This window comes from Idiotropiscis lumnitzeri, chromosome 9, assembly GCF_059441095.1.
Source record: "Idiotropiscis lumnitzeri isolate Australia: NSW breed Sydney's pygmy pipehorse chromosome 9, RoL_Ilum_1.0, whole genome shotgun sequence".
NCBI lineage: Eukaryota > Metazoa > Chordata > Actinopteri > Syngnathiformes > Syngnathidae > Idiotropiscis > Idiotropiscis lumnitzeri.
This window is the reverse complement of record NC_142399.1, coordinates 9,359,209-9,377,937: the sequence shown is the minus strand read 5'-3', so window position 1 is coordinate 9,377,937 and position 18,729 is coordinate 9,359,209. Positions and strand designations below refer to the sequence as shown.

At 40.5% G+C, this 18,729-nt stretch overlaps 1 protein-coding gene across 2 annotated transcripts in view; it reads right to left on the bottom strand.

Moving 5' to 3' along the window:
- The window catches only part of adam12b (ADAM metallopeptidase domain 12b), a 56,130-nt gene that overhangs the window by 35,221 nt on the left and 2,180 nt on the right, over window positions 1-18,729 (bottom strand). For both annotated transcript variants that reach the window (XM_088304979.1, XM_088304980.1), the window contains exons 2-3: window positions 12,220-12,332; window positions 9,015-9,088 (exon numbers count right to left, since the gene is read on the bottom strand). In XM_088304979.1, coding sequence (XP_088161105.1) covers window positions 9,015-9,088; window positions 12,220-12,332 — 187 coding nt within the window. The remainder of the gene's footprint in view (window positions 1-9,014; window positions 9,089-12,219; window positions 12,333-18,729) is intronic.

The window sequence follows — 18,729 nt, the reverse complement described above, 5'->3', positions numbered from 1 at the left end:
AACGTACTTACTGCACAACCTTAAATTGAATAATTGAAGGACGCATGTTACATTTTGACACACCATCTGAGTTATTCATCCATCCGTTTTCTGTAGGGAATGTGGTTGTTATGGTTGCAGGTGAGCTCAAGAACACACAGGTGATTTGGGGCAACCTGGATAGATTGCGGGTCAATCACAGGGTACTTTGACACAAGGGCTGAGCAATTAATCAAATTTCGTAAAAAAAAAAAATAAATGCAATTTTCAAATCGAAAAGGCTGCAATTGAAAAATGAAAGAAAATGGAGAAAAAAAAAAAAGAAGAAAGAAAACGCCACATATTGGTCAGTTGGTAGGCTTTATGAGTTGCAGGCTGCAAAAGGGTTAACGTTTTTCCCCTGACTCGTTGCAACCACTATTCCAGCATGTGGCCGTTATGATCAAATCTCATTAATTTTTTTTTTTACGACGATTAGCAAACTTTTTTATTCTTTCATTTCTTTGTGGCTCACGAGTGTTAGTATCGCTACGAGCGCAAACAACAGGATTAAAGACAGTGTTTTATGTGTCCAATAAAAGCCCACTTGGGTTTGTACACCGGCTAATTCCTATGAAGTCAGTCATGTACGTTACTAAGCCCTTTTTTTCCCCCAACAAAGGTGAACTGCAGCCGAGCCGTGCGAGAATGAGCCATTACCCGTCGGCTGGCGTTGAAAGTGTGGTGCAGGAATAAACATATTTTCTCTCGCACAAAAGGTATGATGTCATATTCCCAAGATGTCCTTAAAAGGGAACTGTTTTGTACTTGAATCCAGATCATCCGTCATCTTCATCGTCCGTATGTGGTGCTAAATTAGCCGCTGGCATTGCTATCTTCTGCTTGTAGCACTGAGGCTGTTTGTTAAGGAAATTAAAGCTTTATGGCTGCATTACTATTTATGGTGTTCATAACACACCTTTGGACTGCAGGAATTTTTTATTATGTGAATGCTGAAGAGCGTATTCTGCACCAATTGTTTATTTTTCCAATTGTTCCGAACCAAAAATGCCATCTGGTTCAGTGTCATTTTACTAACAATTGTAAACTGTCATCTGTAAGGCATGAAATGTGTTTGTTTCTGAATAGAGTTCACGTAGCACATAGCATTTAAAGTTCAGTTTTCGTTTCTTTTCTTGGATTTATGCTTGGTTGACCTACTGGAGATGTATAGCTTAATAAATCCTAGCACCAGATGATACGATTGAGATTGACGTTAAAAAAAAAAAGAAAAATAAATAATAATTTCATTACGATTATCGTAATTAATTTTGACAAAAATATTTAATTGAAATTTAAATCTGATTTATTATTTATTTTGCACTCGAGCAACTTATCATAGTTAACAAAAATCAACGAAATAACTAGAACCAAAACTGAAAAATCCTTTTTGTTAACTAAATATAATGAAAACTGACAATGCTTTTGAAAAACAAATAAAACATTTGACGTACAAAATACAAAAGTGAAAAACTAAAACTAATACTAAAATTAATATAACCCAAACTAAAAGATGGTATTTAAAAAACAAAAACAAAAAAACAAACTAATCAAAACTAACGGAATTAAAACATAAATAAATAAAATAAAATAAATAAAAATGAATTAATGAAAAATTAAATAAAAATGACAACTACTATGAAATATCCCAAACTATTAGAACCTTGCTCTGGCATCGCAGTGTGCAGTATCTGCATCGGAACTCAATAAGTTCAAGTTTTTGCATATGAATGAATGCTCACATTCCAGCCCATCAGCTAACCTGTCTCAGAGCACACAAACCTTCCTCCCCTCCCTTAAAAAAAAAAAAAAAAAAAACACCTCGCGCCATTAAGCCCGCTCTTAACACTTTCATGCACGCCGCACGGAGTCTCCCGTAAGATAATAGCGTACAATCTGTCGCTTGTTCGCCTCATTAACTGGCAAAGATGACGGCGACGGAAACTTTGCTCGCTGCTGATGTATCATTTTGACACGAGGATGCGGGTGAACGATCTGTCGCTCATGTTAATGCGCTGGAACATGAGGCGTAATGGCTGCCGTCCTATGAGGCGATAATGTCAATTATCAGATGAGCCACAGGTAAAATGTCTTCATGACATTAAAATCGCAAATGCCTGCAATATTAGAGGGAAATGTAGTGAGACAACGTTTCATAGGCACAGGATGTTGGAGGATTTGTGGTGCAAGGTTGTCCATTGAAAGACTTTTTAAAAAAAAAATTTTTAATACGAGCTTTTTGTCATTGGACAGCAACCACATTTATATCTAAATAGATATACGGAGTCCCGTTTTAATGAAAGACATATTTCTATCACCTTTTATTTACATTATTTTATATCAATATTACATTTGATGTTTCTCAAAACGTATTCATCGTATTTTTGAAAACGTCGCCCTGATTTTGTGCAAATCCTTGCTTAAACTATCTGCTATTAATTATCATTAGTTATCAAGTCCAGCAAGCAAACCAGCGAGGTCAAAAGTGTCCCGTCTATCAGTGATGTCATGACGCGCACTTCCTCCCCACTTTTGTTGCCAGCGCCAGCACAGCTGGTCCTATTTTGAACACATGCTTCCTCTTACGTGCACGGAGCGAAGCCATGCATGCCGGCCTTGTGTTGACTGATGAACCTAATCGAGCGGAGAGACCGCAGACTAAGGTCAAGTTTGCGTATTACCTCAGACGCTCCTCATGTGAGTGAATCATTCGGATTTCCTGATAGCCGCAAAAATAAATAAATAAATAAATAAATAAAGGTTCATTGAAGACTAAATTGCCCATAAATGTGAATGGTAATTTCAGATTAAAATTCATGTCAAATGACAGTCAGCGCACACCTGTCACCATTTAAAGTGCCTTTGGTTAACCCCTAATAAAGTTCAAATGTTCAAGCAGACTTTTCCTGACGTTGCCCCAAACATATTTGCTGAAATTACACACAAAAAGTTCAACCTTGATTTAATGAGACCATAACATCTTCTTTGATAGCCAGCACTCGCCAGAAATTCCTGCAGCTCCTTCAATGTTGCTGCTGGCTTCTTGGTACCCTACCCCAGCAAGTTTTCTGCTCATCCTTTTATTGTGTTTGTCACATCTCTTTGATGCCGTGGAAGCTTTGTACAGATCATGGCTTGTGTTGTGATGTGACTACAAAAGTGTCAGCAAAACCTACTAGAACAGCTGAACTTGATTTGGGTTTATTAAGAAGCACATTGCGTACGAGTGCTGACTGCAGCGTAACATTAGTTTGAATGTGTTCTGAGCACAGTCACATAAGAGGGTGTGCACACCTTTGCAAACACTAAGATGTAACCTAGTCTTTTTTGTTTTCCATCTCACAAAAACCCATCCACATGTTAATTTCTTTGAAGACAAATTTGTCCAAAAGTGAGAGCGAGCTGCTGCTGAGTAAGACTGCCAGTGTGGGTATATTTATTATTTCTCATGGTAGCAGCACAAATGCGCCACGTACCAAAAAAAAAAGGGACCCCAAAATAAAAACAACCTGAGATGAGATCCTGAATCACACACAAAAGCAATCTGTACGTTGAGAGATATTACTTAATTGTGTTTATTAAAAGTCTAACATCTACGTTTTGTGGGAGTGTTATGGGGGGGCTGCAAGATGCTTCCCTGGCGTCTCGCAAGACAGATGGCACACTAATAGCTGCATGCTGTCACACACTCACTTATGAATGCACGGCACACACGTGCATTTTATTATCTTGAGAAATCTTTGTCTGCAGAAAAGGTAATATAATCCCTTATGTGCCTCGCTCGGCAGGATGCGTTCCTGTCTCGTGCCGATAAATGACGCCGGGCATGATATTATGCACCATCAACATCTGAAGCACCGCACTCCGCCGCCTCCAAAACACCACGTCGGGCCGGGTAATGGATTTTCTTCTTACCGGCGCTCACATCGCACTGAGTAAATCTCAAGATATACGCCGGTGCCTTTTGAAGGACTTTCAAGCGAGGCTGCGCTCCCATTTGCAGGTTCTTACGGGCTGTGATGTGAAAATCACACTACGCTTCTAATGTTCACGCTATTAAGCAGGGCTTGCATGGTCAGAAGTCAATGTAGAATACAGCAGACAAAATCCATTAAAGAATGCTGGACAATTAGATCATTAGATCATATTGCGACTAAACTCAACGCCCCAATAATGGCGCCGAACGTTACAGATCCAACCGCACTTTTTGAAAATAAAATAAATAAAATTAAATTATTTTTTTCCCCTCTTGTGAACACATAAAATTGACAAAAAAAGAGAAAAACTTCAAGCCTAAAAATGTATTGAAAAATCATAGATATTGTAGTATCTGTTACATGCATGAGCCTTGAAGAGGCGGAGCCAAGTGCTGTGGCATGTCCAACCTTTATTGCAAAATTAAAATTGTTTGAAAAACTGAAGGACTGAATATAGTCTATTTTGTGACGTGGGTTCATGATTATGTACGTTCGAGAAGCATGCTGTTGATGCTTTATGATCCTCTTCTTACTAAGGGGTTTGCGGTGAAACCCATTCGGGGGGGCTCTGTCCTTATCTGCGGCAAATAGCTGGGGTTCATTGTATTAATTTCACCGTATGATTTGCTCAGGTATTCTTTCATTTCTTATTTTCAACCGGAGGGATGACAGCAAAATGTCTGTATCATTTCTAATTCATGAAAAGGTGGATTCAAGAATCTTACGTGTCAAATAAAAGATCCAGTTTGCTTTACCGTTTGTTCCCATCGAGATGAAATGTAGCGTGTTTTGCGGGGGAACTCTTATTTGCAATTTTGTTTTTTTTTCGCAACTTTGGCCAGATACACAGGGTAGCGTTCGACTTTTCCAGCGTCACACTTCACACCAAGGTTATTGTAGGCAATGAAAACAACTAATAAACTCATTTTGAAAGAATATTTTCATTCACAAAATAAAATAAAAAGAAAACAAAATTAATGTATACATATGTTATTGTTTTTGTCCGTGTCAATTAATATCATAAAAGAGCTTTCGGGCGTTAATTTTTATTATTATCATTTATTTTTATTTTTTTTTGTATTCCAGTACATCCGTAGCTACACTTTAGTTGTTTGACACCAGTAGTTTACTTTGCTTCATTATATAAAACTATTCTTTTTTTTAACTAACACAAAACATTTTCAAAAAGTAAACAACCATGCTTTAAAAATCGAAAGAAAAGTATCTAACCTTGCTTCACACTGAAAGAGTCACACAAAATGAGTCCATATGTGCCCTATGATTGACTGGCAAAAAGTCACCCGGCCTCTCGGCCAAAGTCAGCTGGAAATGGCTTCAGCTCACCCGTGACCATAACGTGGACTTGAAAATAGGTGGACTGAATACCATTTGCTAGACTATGGTTCCAAATGGTGCCCCAAAATGAGATTATTTCCCTAACGTCAAAGGAACTGCACACACCTGGCAAACCCACTTCGGCTGAGCGACCCTCGCTATTCTTCAGCTGTGAGTCATGCGACACCAGCCCGAGCTTCTCGTGCTCGCTGCCATTCCCATCCGCTCCGCTTGCTTGCGGGCCAGATGTGTCCTGTGATATCGCTGCGACGGTGCAGCCCACTCAGAACCTTTGGTCCCTGACCTCGCCTTGTCTTAAATGACAATATATGGATGCACGATCGGAGAAATTCTGTTTAATCCTAGATTTGATAGTTTCCAGGAGTATTTGTAAGGGTGAAATGTCTTTTTTTTTGCTGGACTACAAAGCAAAGCAGCCTCCCAAGCTGACGTACACACAGTGTGAATATTTTGCGAGGTTATTTCGACAACATTATATGCAATTATTTTGCATTTAAGTCGGACTTCCTCTGATCCAGGTGAGTATAACTTGTAGAGGTATCAAAATCAATCGATCATCTGATTATTCGACAACTATTTTGAGAAAACATCAAACTAGTAATCCTTTGCATTAATCAGCAAACAAGAACACAATAATCAGAAAAGAATGATTTTGCAATACCACTTATTCAATTAATAGATGAAGAAAAAATCTATTGAATTATCCATTATAAAAATATTACAATCTTATAAAAATATTGTAATAGTGATCCAAAAATGTACGCATTTTTGGGGTCCTGAACAATTTGATATTTTGAACTGAATGAACTCACAGGTCAGGGCAACACTATTATGTGAGTAGCGAACCGAGAAGAGGCGGGTGCCTATTTTTATATTTCAAAGTGTGAAAAAAATACACAGTTTACACACATGTTTAAAAGTGAAAACCATTTACAAGGTAGATCCCTGTTCCTCCGCTTCAAACATTACCCTCAGACGCACTCAGCCAATATCAGCACTCGCCATCCTACTCTGTCCTTATTGCAACCCACGTTTCTGCTTTTAAGACAATCCCCCACGCATTTATTGCTACTCGGACCAGCCTTGTGCAGAAAAAGCTCACTTGCCATTGACAACATTTCCTTTCATTCTTCTGCGGCAGGAAAGAAAAGAGGAAAGGGCCCCGTTTGAAACACATGGCAACGACATCACTCTGTTGCTGACAGAAATCCCCATCGCAACATCCTCTTGTGTGTTTTCAAAGGGAAAGAAGACGCACGCCGTACGGAAACACTCGGCGGACAATGCCAACATCTCCTGGTGTGTGCGTTATCTCCAGTCTGCAGCAACTTCATTCATTAAAAAAATAAAATAAAATGATCAAAATAAAAGATGAAGATAAACTGTGTTACATAAGAAAACAAGGAATCTGTTCTGACTCGGATGTTGCCGTCGCATTATTTTTTTTGTGTCGGTAGTTTGACTCGTCTTCTGGTGCAAACAATTGCCGCGTCCCGAGTTCCTCCATGTTGAGTTGTTGTTGTCTTTTCCGGCCTGCTTGTCTATGTATAGCCGGGTTTTTCTTATCTCTCGCTGTTGCTTCCCAGATTTAGCCAAGCGCTCGCCAGGCAACCCCACAAAGCCACCGTGCCGGGAACGTTGCGGACCATGATGGCTTCCGTTTTGGTGCCAGCCCACGGGTGGTGTTCCAAGTCTCTGTTGACTTTGCGGTGGATGCCAAGGCTTTTTTGTTTGCCTGTCATAAGCTCGGGTTGAGCGAAAGGGAAAAGTTTGACAATTTAAAGCGAATTGCGACTAGCATTGATAGAGTTGGCCTCTTTGGCACACATAATTAGATAGGCGACTTGTGCTAGGCCGTTGTGTGGCTGCAACCTCTCCCTTGCTTGACTTTCCTTATCTACGGCACTCATACGAGTTGAATCCAATTAAGACTGAGGAGTCGCACTTGATCACATTGGGCTAGGCAAAAATCAACCTCCTACGTGGGCGCAGCATGGATTGCATAAAAATAAGTGAACATTTTGGGTAGATTAGACCTTCTTCCGCATCTGGCACGAAACGGTTGCGTCGATCTTTTTGTAATCCATTTAATAGTTCAACTAAAAAAAAAAAACAGTCTTCTGGAATAAGCAAGCATTAAAGATAAACAGAACAACAAAAACCGTCAAAATGTTTCCAATTGGTTCCCTGACAGGGAGTCCGATTGCCGAATCCTAACCACTGGACCCCGAGTGGCCTCAGATCTTTACTGGTCAATGGCTAAACGGGACAAAGAACAGAAAACTGAGCTTGTAAAATCACATTAGCAACATGCACAGATCCGCGACACAACTTGACATGTATTATATGAAGTGCTGTCTCCACGAGTGAAAATGCTTTTATTCCCCTTGCAGACACGATAGAGACAACTCAAAAATCGGCAATGAGACACAATGTTTGTCTGTGACGCGTTAATCGGCTTTAAATTGGGCTACATTTGTGTAGTCTGACATTGGAATTAGAGCGCCTCATTGTCAAGACATGGAATAGCCCCGCGATGACCTGATGGGACAAATTCCAGCCACCTGTGGCTTTAAGCGGATATATTTTTGAGACTCAATCATGTAGCTAAGAAAAATGCTAAATGAAATCGCATCCATTGTTCCAGGTCGTAGCGGTGTTTGACTGACAGTTGACGGTTGAGCGGTCGTGTCCACATTGTTTGAAACTAAGAGAGTGGCTCAATTTTTCACAATTTTGAAGCCTTGTTCTAGATATATTATTTGAATCATCGCAATTTTACAGGGTTGTTAAGAACTCTCTTCTCTGAGGTGTGTCAAATTAAGAAGACATATTTTCACTTTATCTAGACTTTAAAACAAGGGTGTGGAACGAGTACTGTCATTCTCGATCTTTTGGGGAATTTTCATGACAACATTATGACACCTGGGACTTTTTCAATTTCTTTCTTTATTTTTTTTTTAAATGAAAAAAAAAAAAAAAAAGAAGAAGAACTAGAACCAGATGTGCAATGCAATTATTATTTGCTGGTCAGAAGATCCCAAATTACAAGTGAGAACACTAAAAGGATAAAATATGACACCACCACTCCCTTTGAATAAGACCCTCTGGCAGAAACAAGGCATGAGTCAGCAACGGCATCATGCTTTCGAGGTCGTAACTCTCCCCCTGACATGAAACCTGGCCTTTGCACACTCTGCGTCTCGCGGGTTCTGCTGCCCCCCTACTCCCCCCCCCCTCGCCCCTCCCTGGGTGTTTATGTGTACATCACCATATTTATGAACTCCACATGATCCCCACCCCTCGTTTCACAGTCCACTGTTATTCTCGGCAGTCCGGAGGGGAGTGATGAGAAGAGAGAAAGGCGAAGGGAGAGCGAGAGTGAGAGAACAAGTTCGTACTCAAGAGTTTCTCCTCCGCCGCCTTCTTCATCGCCTTTCATCTCTTTTTTTGGCCCTTCGGAGAAAGTGAACTTTAAAAAGGGCAAAACCGCGAGGGGATATATTATTTTCTCCCTCCTTGAACACACTCGGTCATACTCTAGACTTATAGGACTTCTCCATTCTTGCATGGAGAGAGTAGCTCATTCATCTGGTTGTGATTAAAAATGTATGTGTCTTCCCTCCACGATGACCACTCACTATAAATGGCATAAAAACTCACTCGTTTTTCTCCAGCAGCAGGACTAGATGTAGGCCTTTGGCGCGCACCAGCAGCCGGAGTGACGGTGGATAACCCTGGAAGGAGGGGAAAAAAAAAAAAGAAAAAAATAAGAGGGATGAATGGTGGTGAAGTGGGCAACCTGATCTCGGCCATCCTGCCTGCACCTCGCAGTGACACACAAAGCAAAGCAGGATGTGAAGAGGCACAATGGAGACGGTGGGAAAAAGGAAGGCCGCTTCCGCATCATCCGCATCCCGGGAGGTCGGACAAAAGTATTGGGACAGGAAGTGAATGTGGGAGAGTGTCTCCATTTGGTGCTCAAATCTGAAGGCTTCCACGCTAAAATAAAGCTTCAATAGCAAAATTCGATCAATTTGAATTTTTTTTACGGATGCTATTGATCAGTCCCCACATAGTTATGTATTTACAAAAATATTAACCACTATACAGTGTTGAAAAAAACCTTGACACGTTTCCACTTCTTGACTCTGTGGGAGGTTTGGAGGTGACGATGAATACGAACTCCTCATTGGACAATAACCAGTAAAAATAGCTAAGTTAAAAACAGTTGCGTACACCCTAAAATCTGATGTGTTAAAAAAATATATATTTTTTTTTCATCCATATTGGGTCATTTTTAACACAGCAGTTTTAAGGGTATATGCAGCTTTCCTGAAATATTGAAGACTAATATGTTTTGTGTCGCGGAAAGCCAGTCAGCCAAAAAGGAAAGTGTGCATGCAGATTAATTCTTTTTTTTTTTTTTGTATTTGTAGTTCAACTCAATGAAACCAGCAAAACAGCGCCAAAATCGGTGCAGGCAAGTTGCGCGTTCCATCTGAGATAAGACAATCATTAGCTGCCTAATTGAAAAAAGAGTCACCTTCTCCAGTCTTAAAAAATGCGGCAGCGGTGGTTCAACCTATCTGATGTAATTATAAACCAACGGCCTAATCAACCGCGTCGGGCTTTAAGTTGCATCTCCTATACGCACCACGCTCCGTCTTTCCAGCGCGGCTGATAAGTGTGAGTAATTAACAATCCTGCCCTGCCTTCACCGACCGACTTTTTGTGAGGACTACTGAGTTGGAACAGGAAGTTCCCTGCGACAGGAAAAATGTTGAAGGAGTTGTCAACACCTACGCACACACTCTAAAGCCAGAGGATCTCTTTTTAAGCGGTGTTTGATAGAAACATTTGATTTTCCAGAGCTCAGCAAGGGGCTGCTTGGCAGCGCGTGTGGAAAGCATTTGTCAATTGCCGTCACAACACAAAAAAGACATGAGACAATGTATGCTGGAACACTGTAAGGGCCAACGACAATGATACTAGAAAGGCGAGTGAAGACCTTTCAAGGTGAGAATAATCACAATATGGGTCATCGCCTAAGGCTGGGTTCATATCAGTGGTGGGCGGTCAAGGCCTTCTCCGCTGGCCCAACATATTCAAGAAAATCATTTTTATGAAAAAATAAAAATAAAAAAAAAATAAAAAAAATAATTTTATATAATTTATATTAATAGGTATTTTTAAATTCGACCACAACGTGTTCTGGGATACTAGTTAATGTAAGCCATTTTAAACTTTTGTTTTGCCATTGTCATTAGCTGCCAGGTGCGTTCGGAAATTTGCTCTGATGCCCAAACACACAGAGAGTGCGTATTTTTTGAGGCAGCGTACTCACATTAATTTCCGAATGCAGCCTTTGTTAGAATTAATCATTCAGCAGTGCAAGCTTGAACTGTTTACTTCCTTTGTAGTGCCTGCCGCGCTGGGCTCTGTCACTCCATTTTTTTGGGTCACTCTGAATAGCTGAACGGCACATTTCAGCAGCGCTGAGTTTCCCAACAGTCGGTGTGAAGCAGTGCGAGCTCGGAACGTATTTTTAACGATGAAGACGGGATGTTTTGGGGACGACGAGTTCTATAGTTATAGGTCTCGGTTTTTGTACAGTACATTTCTCCCCAGAAAGCGACTCATATACTTTTTTTTTCTTCTTTATGATGCGTTTTGTGACTGATCCTGACTTACACTACAGAGCGCCATATAGTCCAAAAAATACGGCCTGTCTTTTTTTTTTTACAATAATTGGAACAAGAATCTAATGTAAGACTTTTAAAGGATCCACAACCATGTCGCTTTTATACATTTCTGATTATAGCCGCCTTGGCAGAGTAAAACCGAGAAGAAGTTGAAAATAAGCAAAAGGACAAAAACAATTGGTGAGGGTTGGCGTCTTGGAATGAGGTCTGTCCTCAAAAATTGAGCGATGACTCACATCTGCTTTTCTGTCAGCTTGAAACGCTCTAAATGAATGCACATGTATCCATAAAACAAACAGCCCGATATTAAACGAGCATTCAATCACGTTGTTGCTTTTTGTGGCGAAGCAGTATGACTCAAACAAATGCTGCGGTTTGAGGGCTGGTTTAAAAAAAAAAAAAAAACTAATCTGCGGACATGCAGTTCTGGTGTATTCTTAGCAGCTGTAACATATTAGAAAAGAAAATTGGTTTCGTCTTTCACACATGCTAATAGATAAATAATGTTTTTGTGTACTATTAACGGCTTCGATAATTGCGACGCGGTACGGGTGGTATTAAGAAGTGGATTAAGTCATGTAAATCCCCAGCAATCAAATACATGGACTGCCACTGCATCTTGATGTGGTTCTTAATTCCAGAGATTTTCAGCACCCGCCCCAAACAATCCACACAAAAACACATCAATAAAGTTGTGTTTGATTCATTATTTCAATCTTAATTTATGTGCTTTGAAAACACACTAAAATGCCATCGAGAACATGTCGTGATGGTTTCAAGAGCTCACTTCTTCTCAGACTTGAGTGAGGAAGAAGAAGAAAACTAACTTGTTGGCGTGTTATGAGGAAATTGAATCAGAGTTAGCTAGTGGAAAGGCCAAAAGATGTTTGTTTTTTTTTGTAAATAAAAACTACCAAAGGTTTCAACCTTTTTCACGGTGACACAGCATGTATGAAATGTTAAACTGCATTAAATCATAATGTTCTTTTCCAGAATATTGTCCAATTTGCTCTTTATAGTTGACGAAAACGCCAGTGTTCAAAATGTTTGCCATACACATATGCCGAAATGACTAAATACGTCTTTGCTGATCGACCTTGGCGAAGGTCTACCGGGTGTTGTTCAAGTGAGCGTTGCATGGAAACGGCCTTGCGAGTACATACCCCTGGCTCCAGTTGGCTGAGGGGTCCGCTGTGTCGGCCTGTAAGCAGCAGAGGTACGGTGGTCTCATAGCGTTCTGCTTGACTTGACTGTTCGGCCTTGGCTGAGGCACTTCCTGTTCAACACAGAGGTGACGACACATGACCTCCACATGAGCGATGACTTGAAACCACACTGAAGGCTTTAAAATATGACGAGACAAAATCCCATGCATCAACACTGGGCGGATAACTGTTAACGTGGACACGATGCACATACGGATAATTGTAGCAAATTTGAGCACGTTCCCTCACTTGCGATCAAAGTCAGCAGAGGCTTGGTTATGGGATGTCTCAGGAAGACTATCTTGAGCAATTATACTTTGGCACGGAGGGATGAATATCATGAGGTGATTAGACATTCATGTGACTTTCAAAGTCCTAACAAAGGAAACCATAACTACGGGATGGTCTGCCACTTACATTAAATGAGTTTGGCGCCATTCAAAGTATACTTGAGGTCAAACAATTGGCATATTAAAAAAAGAAATCTGGGAAAAATATGCTTCAGAAGTCATTAAAAAAACTCATGTGTTTGAGACGTTGTGAGCTACTGGAACAAATTAAATTCATGAGCGGTGGGTTGGGGGGTAGATTAGGCCAGAATTGTTCTCGGGATAGAGTTACTTTAGAAACACAAGATTCAAGAAATAGTGCTCCAAAAATGTAAATAAATGTAAAAAAACAAAAATAAATAAATAAATACCGAGTATCTGGTCATAAATTTCGGTTAATTATCGTTAATAAATGTGTAAATGAAGAAATTTTTCTCTTTATTTTAATCTAAAACAATTAAAATAAACTAAATCACTCATAGATGAAATCTTTATAAAATAACATGAATAAAGGCAGAAATATATATTTTTTGAATTATATTTTTTGAATTAATATATTTAATTTTGTACCGTTTTTGCTCACACTTGTGAAACCGCACAAGTAAAGTTCTTGTGGATATTTTTCGGCAGTTGAAGATGTAATGCAAACAGATTAAATGCGAGGGACGATTCATATTAAATAAAAAAAAAAAAAAAAAAGGACAATTTGAAAACTGTGCCGTTGTGTGGGCGGGGCCACAAAGACTGTGTGCGCTCATATGACCAACTGGCGAGTCAAACGCTGCCACCTCTTTACATAGGCTTGGTGAAAAACAGCAGCATCTCAATATAGCGGAACGAACCCACCTTTAAGTCAAGGTCTAACAAAAAGTTTAAAAAATACATTTTGGGATTTCTCATAACATTGCGTTTGACCTTTGAGGCTCCACTGTATTATTAAACGCAGCCCTCAGTGCAAATGTCAATCAAAACCGAGCAACGTTACCCAGCTCTTGTATTGGATTTCATCAGACGGCGCAGGTGAACCTCACCAAGTGTCTAACGAGTGTAACTTGGAAACCCAGGGCCATCACAAATTGGGCTATTTGAGTTTGAGTTCTTTCCAGAGATGCGCTGCATCACAGCGGGACACGGCAACTGTATCACAACCACATCAATAATACATGCACATCATTTACTGTATGAAAAACCTCCGCCTTTAGCAACCAGCGCACAGGATGGAAAATTCCCCTTCCGCATGATCAGATAAAAGGCTTTAAATGCCTTTCCTCCCATTACATTCAATGAGGTCACATGAGCAAATTGTAAATATAGCGAGCGTGTGATGAAACGTATTAAGACAAATCAGCGTCTTCAAGACAAATGTGGGAATCGTATTCCCGCCGCTGTTTTCCAGCTCTCCTCCCACAAAGGGGAGGAGATGAGTAGAGGGTGTGGAAGGAGGAGAAAAGTGGGGAGGTGGGATGTTCAAGGTTGCACAAAAAAAAAACGGTATCTCACGCCATGGCCTGTTTTGCCGCTCCCTCGGGACAGAAGCGTAAAGCGTCTGTGGGAATGTGTGGCCGACATCATGCAAGGGAAGAGGAGCACCCAGAGTTCAGTGGTACACTCTTGCCTCAGCACATACAATGTTTACTATCTCACCCCTCCCCAGTGGTCATGTATTCATTTCATGCCAGCATACGTCTGTAAATAAAGTCTGTCGTGCTCTTTGAAGACAAGTCATGACTGCATTTCCATCAACTTCAAACGCTGGAAATGAGTGCGCATTAATCCATAAAACAAGCGGATTTGATGTGCTGGATTGTTGGTTGGGAAATACAACAGTGTGACTCCAATAAATGCTGCGGTTTGAAGGCTAATTACAAAAAGCAGCGATAAAAAGGAAAGGCATGCTCGCTTGTTCATGAAAGACTTTCACATATTTCGATGGGACTTGCCTACGCACCAAAAGTCGTGCAATTTGCATGCATGTACATCCATCCATTTTTCTACAGTGCTTGTTTTAATTAAGGTCAAGGGTGATCTGGAACTGAACCCAGCAGGGTAAATCCAGGATTGATTGCCAGTCGTTCATTCTTGCCACAACAATTTCAGATTCACATTCATGCCAGCGTCCAATTTGGTGTACGAACTTCATGCAGGAAGGCCACAGCCGAGATTTGAATCGCATGACTCACTGAGGCAGATGTGCTAACCACAATACCACCACGCTTCCACAGATAATTTCTAATTAGTCCGTTTACGAATGAATTTAAAGCTTTGTCTGTACAGTTCTTAAAGGCTGAAATTCTGCATCATATAATAAATTCTTGATTTGAATTTCATCTCTTACATTTGTTCCGGACTGTTTTGAAAATGTTCTAAAATGTTGAAGCATAACACCGAGTGGTTGTGGCATTCAATTTTGCATGCGAACAAAACAAACTCTCAGATTGACGAATGCTTGCATACTAATGAAGGTCACTATTAGTCACTGGGAACAAAAAGAACGATAACAAAAAAAAAACCACGTCAGACCAGGGCTAATACGCAGTTAAAGATTTTACTAAAACGTTTCTCAAGAGTCGATGGTACAAAAAAAGACAACAATGGAGCACCCCAATTATATTTAATTCCTGATTGATGAGAAAAAAATCGAGCGAAGAGCGTGACAAAAGAGCTCACACCCCCCAAAAAAGATTTCACAATGTCAGCTGTTTACAAATCACACCAGGTCACTTTGTGCAAAATCCAACCAAATTGTGGACGGCAAATAAATCTCCTGATCAAATCAAATCAAGTCGTGTTTGCAGGAAAGCCCGTCATTGAATAAGAGCCTTTGTACCTCCACCAAGGCAAAACATTTCCTTTCGCTTCATTTTCATCTGACAACTCCCTCCGATTTGATTTCCCACGTGACAACACATCAATAGAATTAGCAGAGAAGTTGAGAAGGCGCGAAACCGCCATCACCCAACCCGTGAGACCCCCGGCACCACGCCTCCCCTGAACCGTATCAAACAGGAATAACCTTTAAGATGGAAGGGCTCATCGTGATAGGAGGTTTTATCCAGTGTCATCCCGAGGGAGCAAGCGGTCCAGGAGTCAATTCCAGTCTTGTCTCACACAGATTTAAGCCTGATGGGAATTTAGCGGGGGATTTAGGGATTAGCGGGAATTTATTACACATGTTGGGTCACCTCCCAGTCAGTGCTGAGGGGTTGAAAACCTCCCAATGTCATGTCATGTTTTTTTTTTTTAAACAAGGAACTGCATTTCAAGATTTTTTGGTTTGTTTTTATACCACTTAGAATTTAGCACGCCCGCAGATGTATCAAGCACTTTTTGTTTGAGTGTATTTCCATAATCACACACCCTTATTAAAGCGATGGAATGAAGAGCAGAATAATAAAAAAGGTGAGATGATGCTGGATAATCACCAAAAGAACAAAACATTCTGTCATGCAGAGGGTGTACAAGGGGCAGATTTTATGAATAAATAAAAGAGTTTGTTCCGCAATGAACCCAAATGTCAAATGTCTAAAGTGCTTTGCAAAATGTTATGCAGTCAGTGTCCTACCTTGAGCCATGTTGTGATAGCATAAAATTGCGTTTACCACTAAAAGACGACTAAAACAAAAACCTAACCTTATCTTATCCAATTCAAGCTTGGCTCATTAATAAAGCATTACACACGGGCTTGCATCTTTACCCGAAAATTGAATCTGTTCTTTTTCTCAGACGTTGCCTGCTAAGTCGTTTTTGCATAATCCTGCCAAGACACAAACAAAAACAGTACCCCTCGGGTGGAGGTTATTACATACTTAATGGGGATTGGGAACTGCCTCCCGCACCTGTCTGAAGCCGATTGAGGAAGTGTAACAACACAGCCATCAATCAAAGGCTCCAGAGGAGGAGGCTGTATTGTCTGCTCTTCCAGACGCGTTTAGTACTCGTGACATGCGGAGCACATCCTTCCAAATGGATCAGCTTGTATCGCACAAGCCAGGCTGACGTGCGGGAACGTCAGCGTATCCGTGCCGTGCCTTTCCCGAGGCCAAAGAGGAAGACGCGATGACCAATGATGCCTCGCAGAAGATGACAGCAAATCAATGCCAGCCGGTTCTCAAAATGTCAAGTGACAAGCCACCCGGCGGGCTTCGAAAGACAAACCACGGCGAGGTCATTTCCTAAATGGCTTTAACAGACGTCGCTTGTTTGGACGTTGACGGCGGCTATTCATCAGCGAGATGCGTGATTTCTATACCGGAAAAAAATAAAATAAAAGAGCACGGAGAGGTGGGCCGCGCTCCCACGGGGGAGATGCGAGAAAGGGAGAGGGGTGTCTCGCTCTGGCTTTGTTTGGCCGACGTAGAAGCGCTAATCTGTCTAATGAATGCCGTCAGACGCTGCTCCCGGGACCAGCCGAGATCCACAAATCTAATCCAGGTCGTTTGGTCATCGGGCTAATTATTTATCGAGCTTTCTCGGCTCAAAAATGAGATCAGAATCCTCCCCCCTGACAAGTGGTTGACATGCATGAGCAGAGACAAGCAAAGCAACACGTGAAATCAACTGCACTGCCATTTTCATCGTCGTTGCTGATAAAACTTGATTTAAACACTCACAAATGTTTTTTTCCTCCCTTTTTAATGAGTTCAACAGTCTTGTAACAAATGCTGGATGACTCTTTAACCCCACAAACACAGCACGATGTTTTTTTTTTCTGAAGGTGGGGGTTGCAGTTATCTTGATTTAATCGCTATACGGACAGTTTCATGGATGATACATTACTGCGCAAAAGTCTTGGGTCACCGTTTGATTTTGTTGTTTCAGCGCTGCTGTAATGACAATACATAACTTGAATGTCAGCCGCTAGAGCACCGACCTCCGCCAAGGCCCGACTTAACAAAAACTAAACCAAAGTGTCATATTTGAGCTTGTATTTTAGCAGGCAGGCTACTTCCTGGTTCACAGCGGATGACGGGCAGTGCCAATGTGATTCTAGATGATTCAATGTGTCGAGATTATCATGAAAATATAGTCGTTCTTTACTTATTGTCATCTAGTTTGTCATCTAACTTGCCATCATTATGATTCTCAGATCTTTTAAAAAAAAAAAATCGGCACATAATCAATTAGTTGACGGCTCATTTTCAATTATAATCGATCGGGAGACGCAGTCAAATAGCCATCCTTCTCAACCACACAACAAAGCCTTCAAATAACACGTTGGGTGATGCGTCTTCTGCATGCGCCACATACACAGATCCGCGAGACGACTGCCAATCATAATTGGACAGCGTAGTGTGTGCTTTTTTTGTCTTGAGGAATCACAAGTTGGGTTCTAATAGTTTTGGAGTCTTCATTAAAATTAGTTTTTATTTCATTTGGACTGTTGATGTTTTTTTTTTTTTTATTCAGTTAGTTTTAGTTAGTTTTTAGAGCAGTTATGTTTGTTTTTATTTTTTTCAAAAATGCTTTGAGTTTTATTAGTTTTAGTATTTGGTTTAGTTTTTTTTAAACACGTTTGTTTATTGCAAGATAAAAAAAGTCTTCAAGTACTGGGAAATAAAGTAAATAAATTATAATTCACAAATAACTGTTTTTTTTTTGCAATTTGAGTTTTAGTCATTTTGTTACTTCTCGTTAACTTTGCTAGTAGTAATGAAATATACTCGGTATTGATCCGGCAATAGAGGGGAAAGGATTTCATCTGTTTTAACTTTGTGTAACGGTGACTCGGATTGCTTTTTGACTGTTCCTGGCAGAACAATGCTCTACAGCAGTGGTCCCCAACCAGAGGGATGCGGCCCGGTACCACATTGAACTGGGCCGCACTGATGTAAGAAAAAAAAAACTTGCAGCGTTTATATTTGTTATTCGAAGCCGAAACATTTATTATGAAAAGCGATCAGATTCTCTCTGTTACGTCCATCTCTGATGCATGCAAATTGTCTCATTCGCATGACGCTAATTTTAAACCAACAAGCTCGCGAAAAAAGTAAAATAAACAGTCCATGTATGAAGCCCGCTCTGCACAACAAGCAGATACTCCGACTTTTTCACACATTCCAAAAATATGCTCGTTTCATTGAAGACTCTAAAATTTAGAGTCTAAATTATCCAGAGGCATGAATGTGAGCGGGAATGTTTG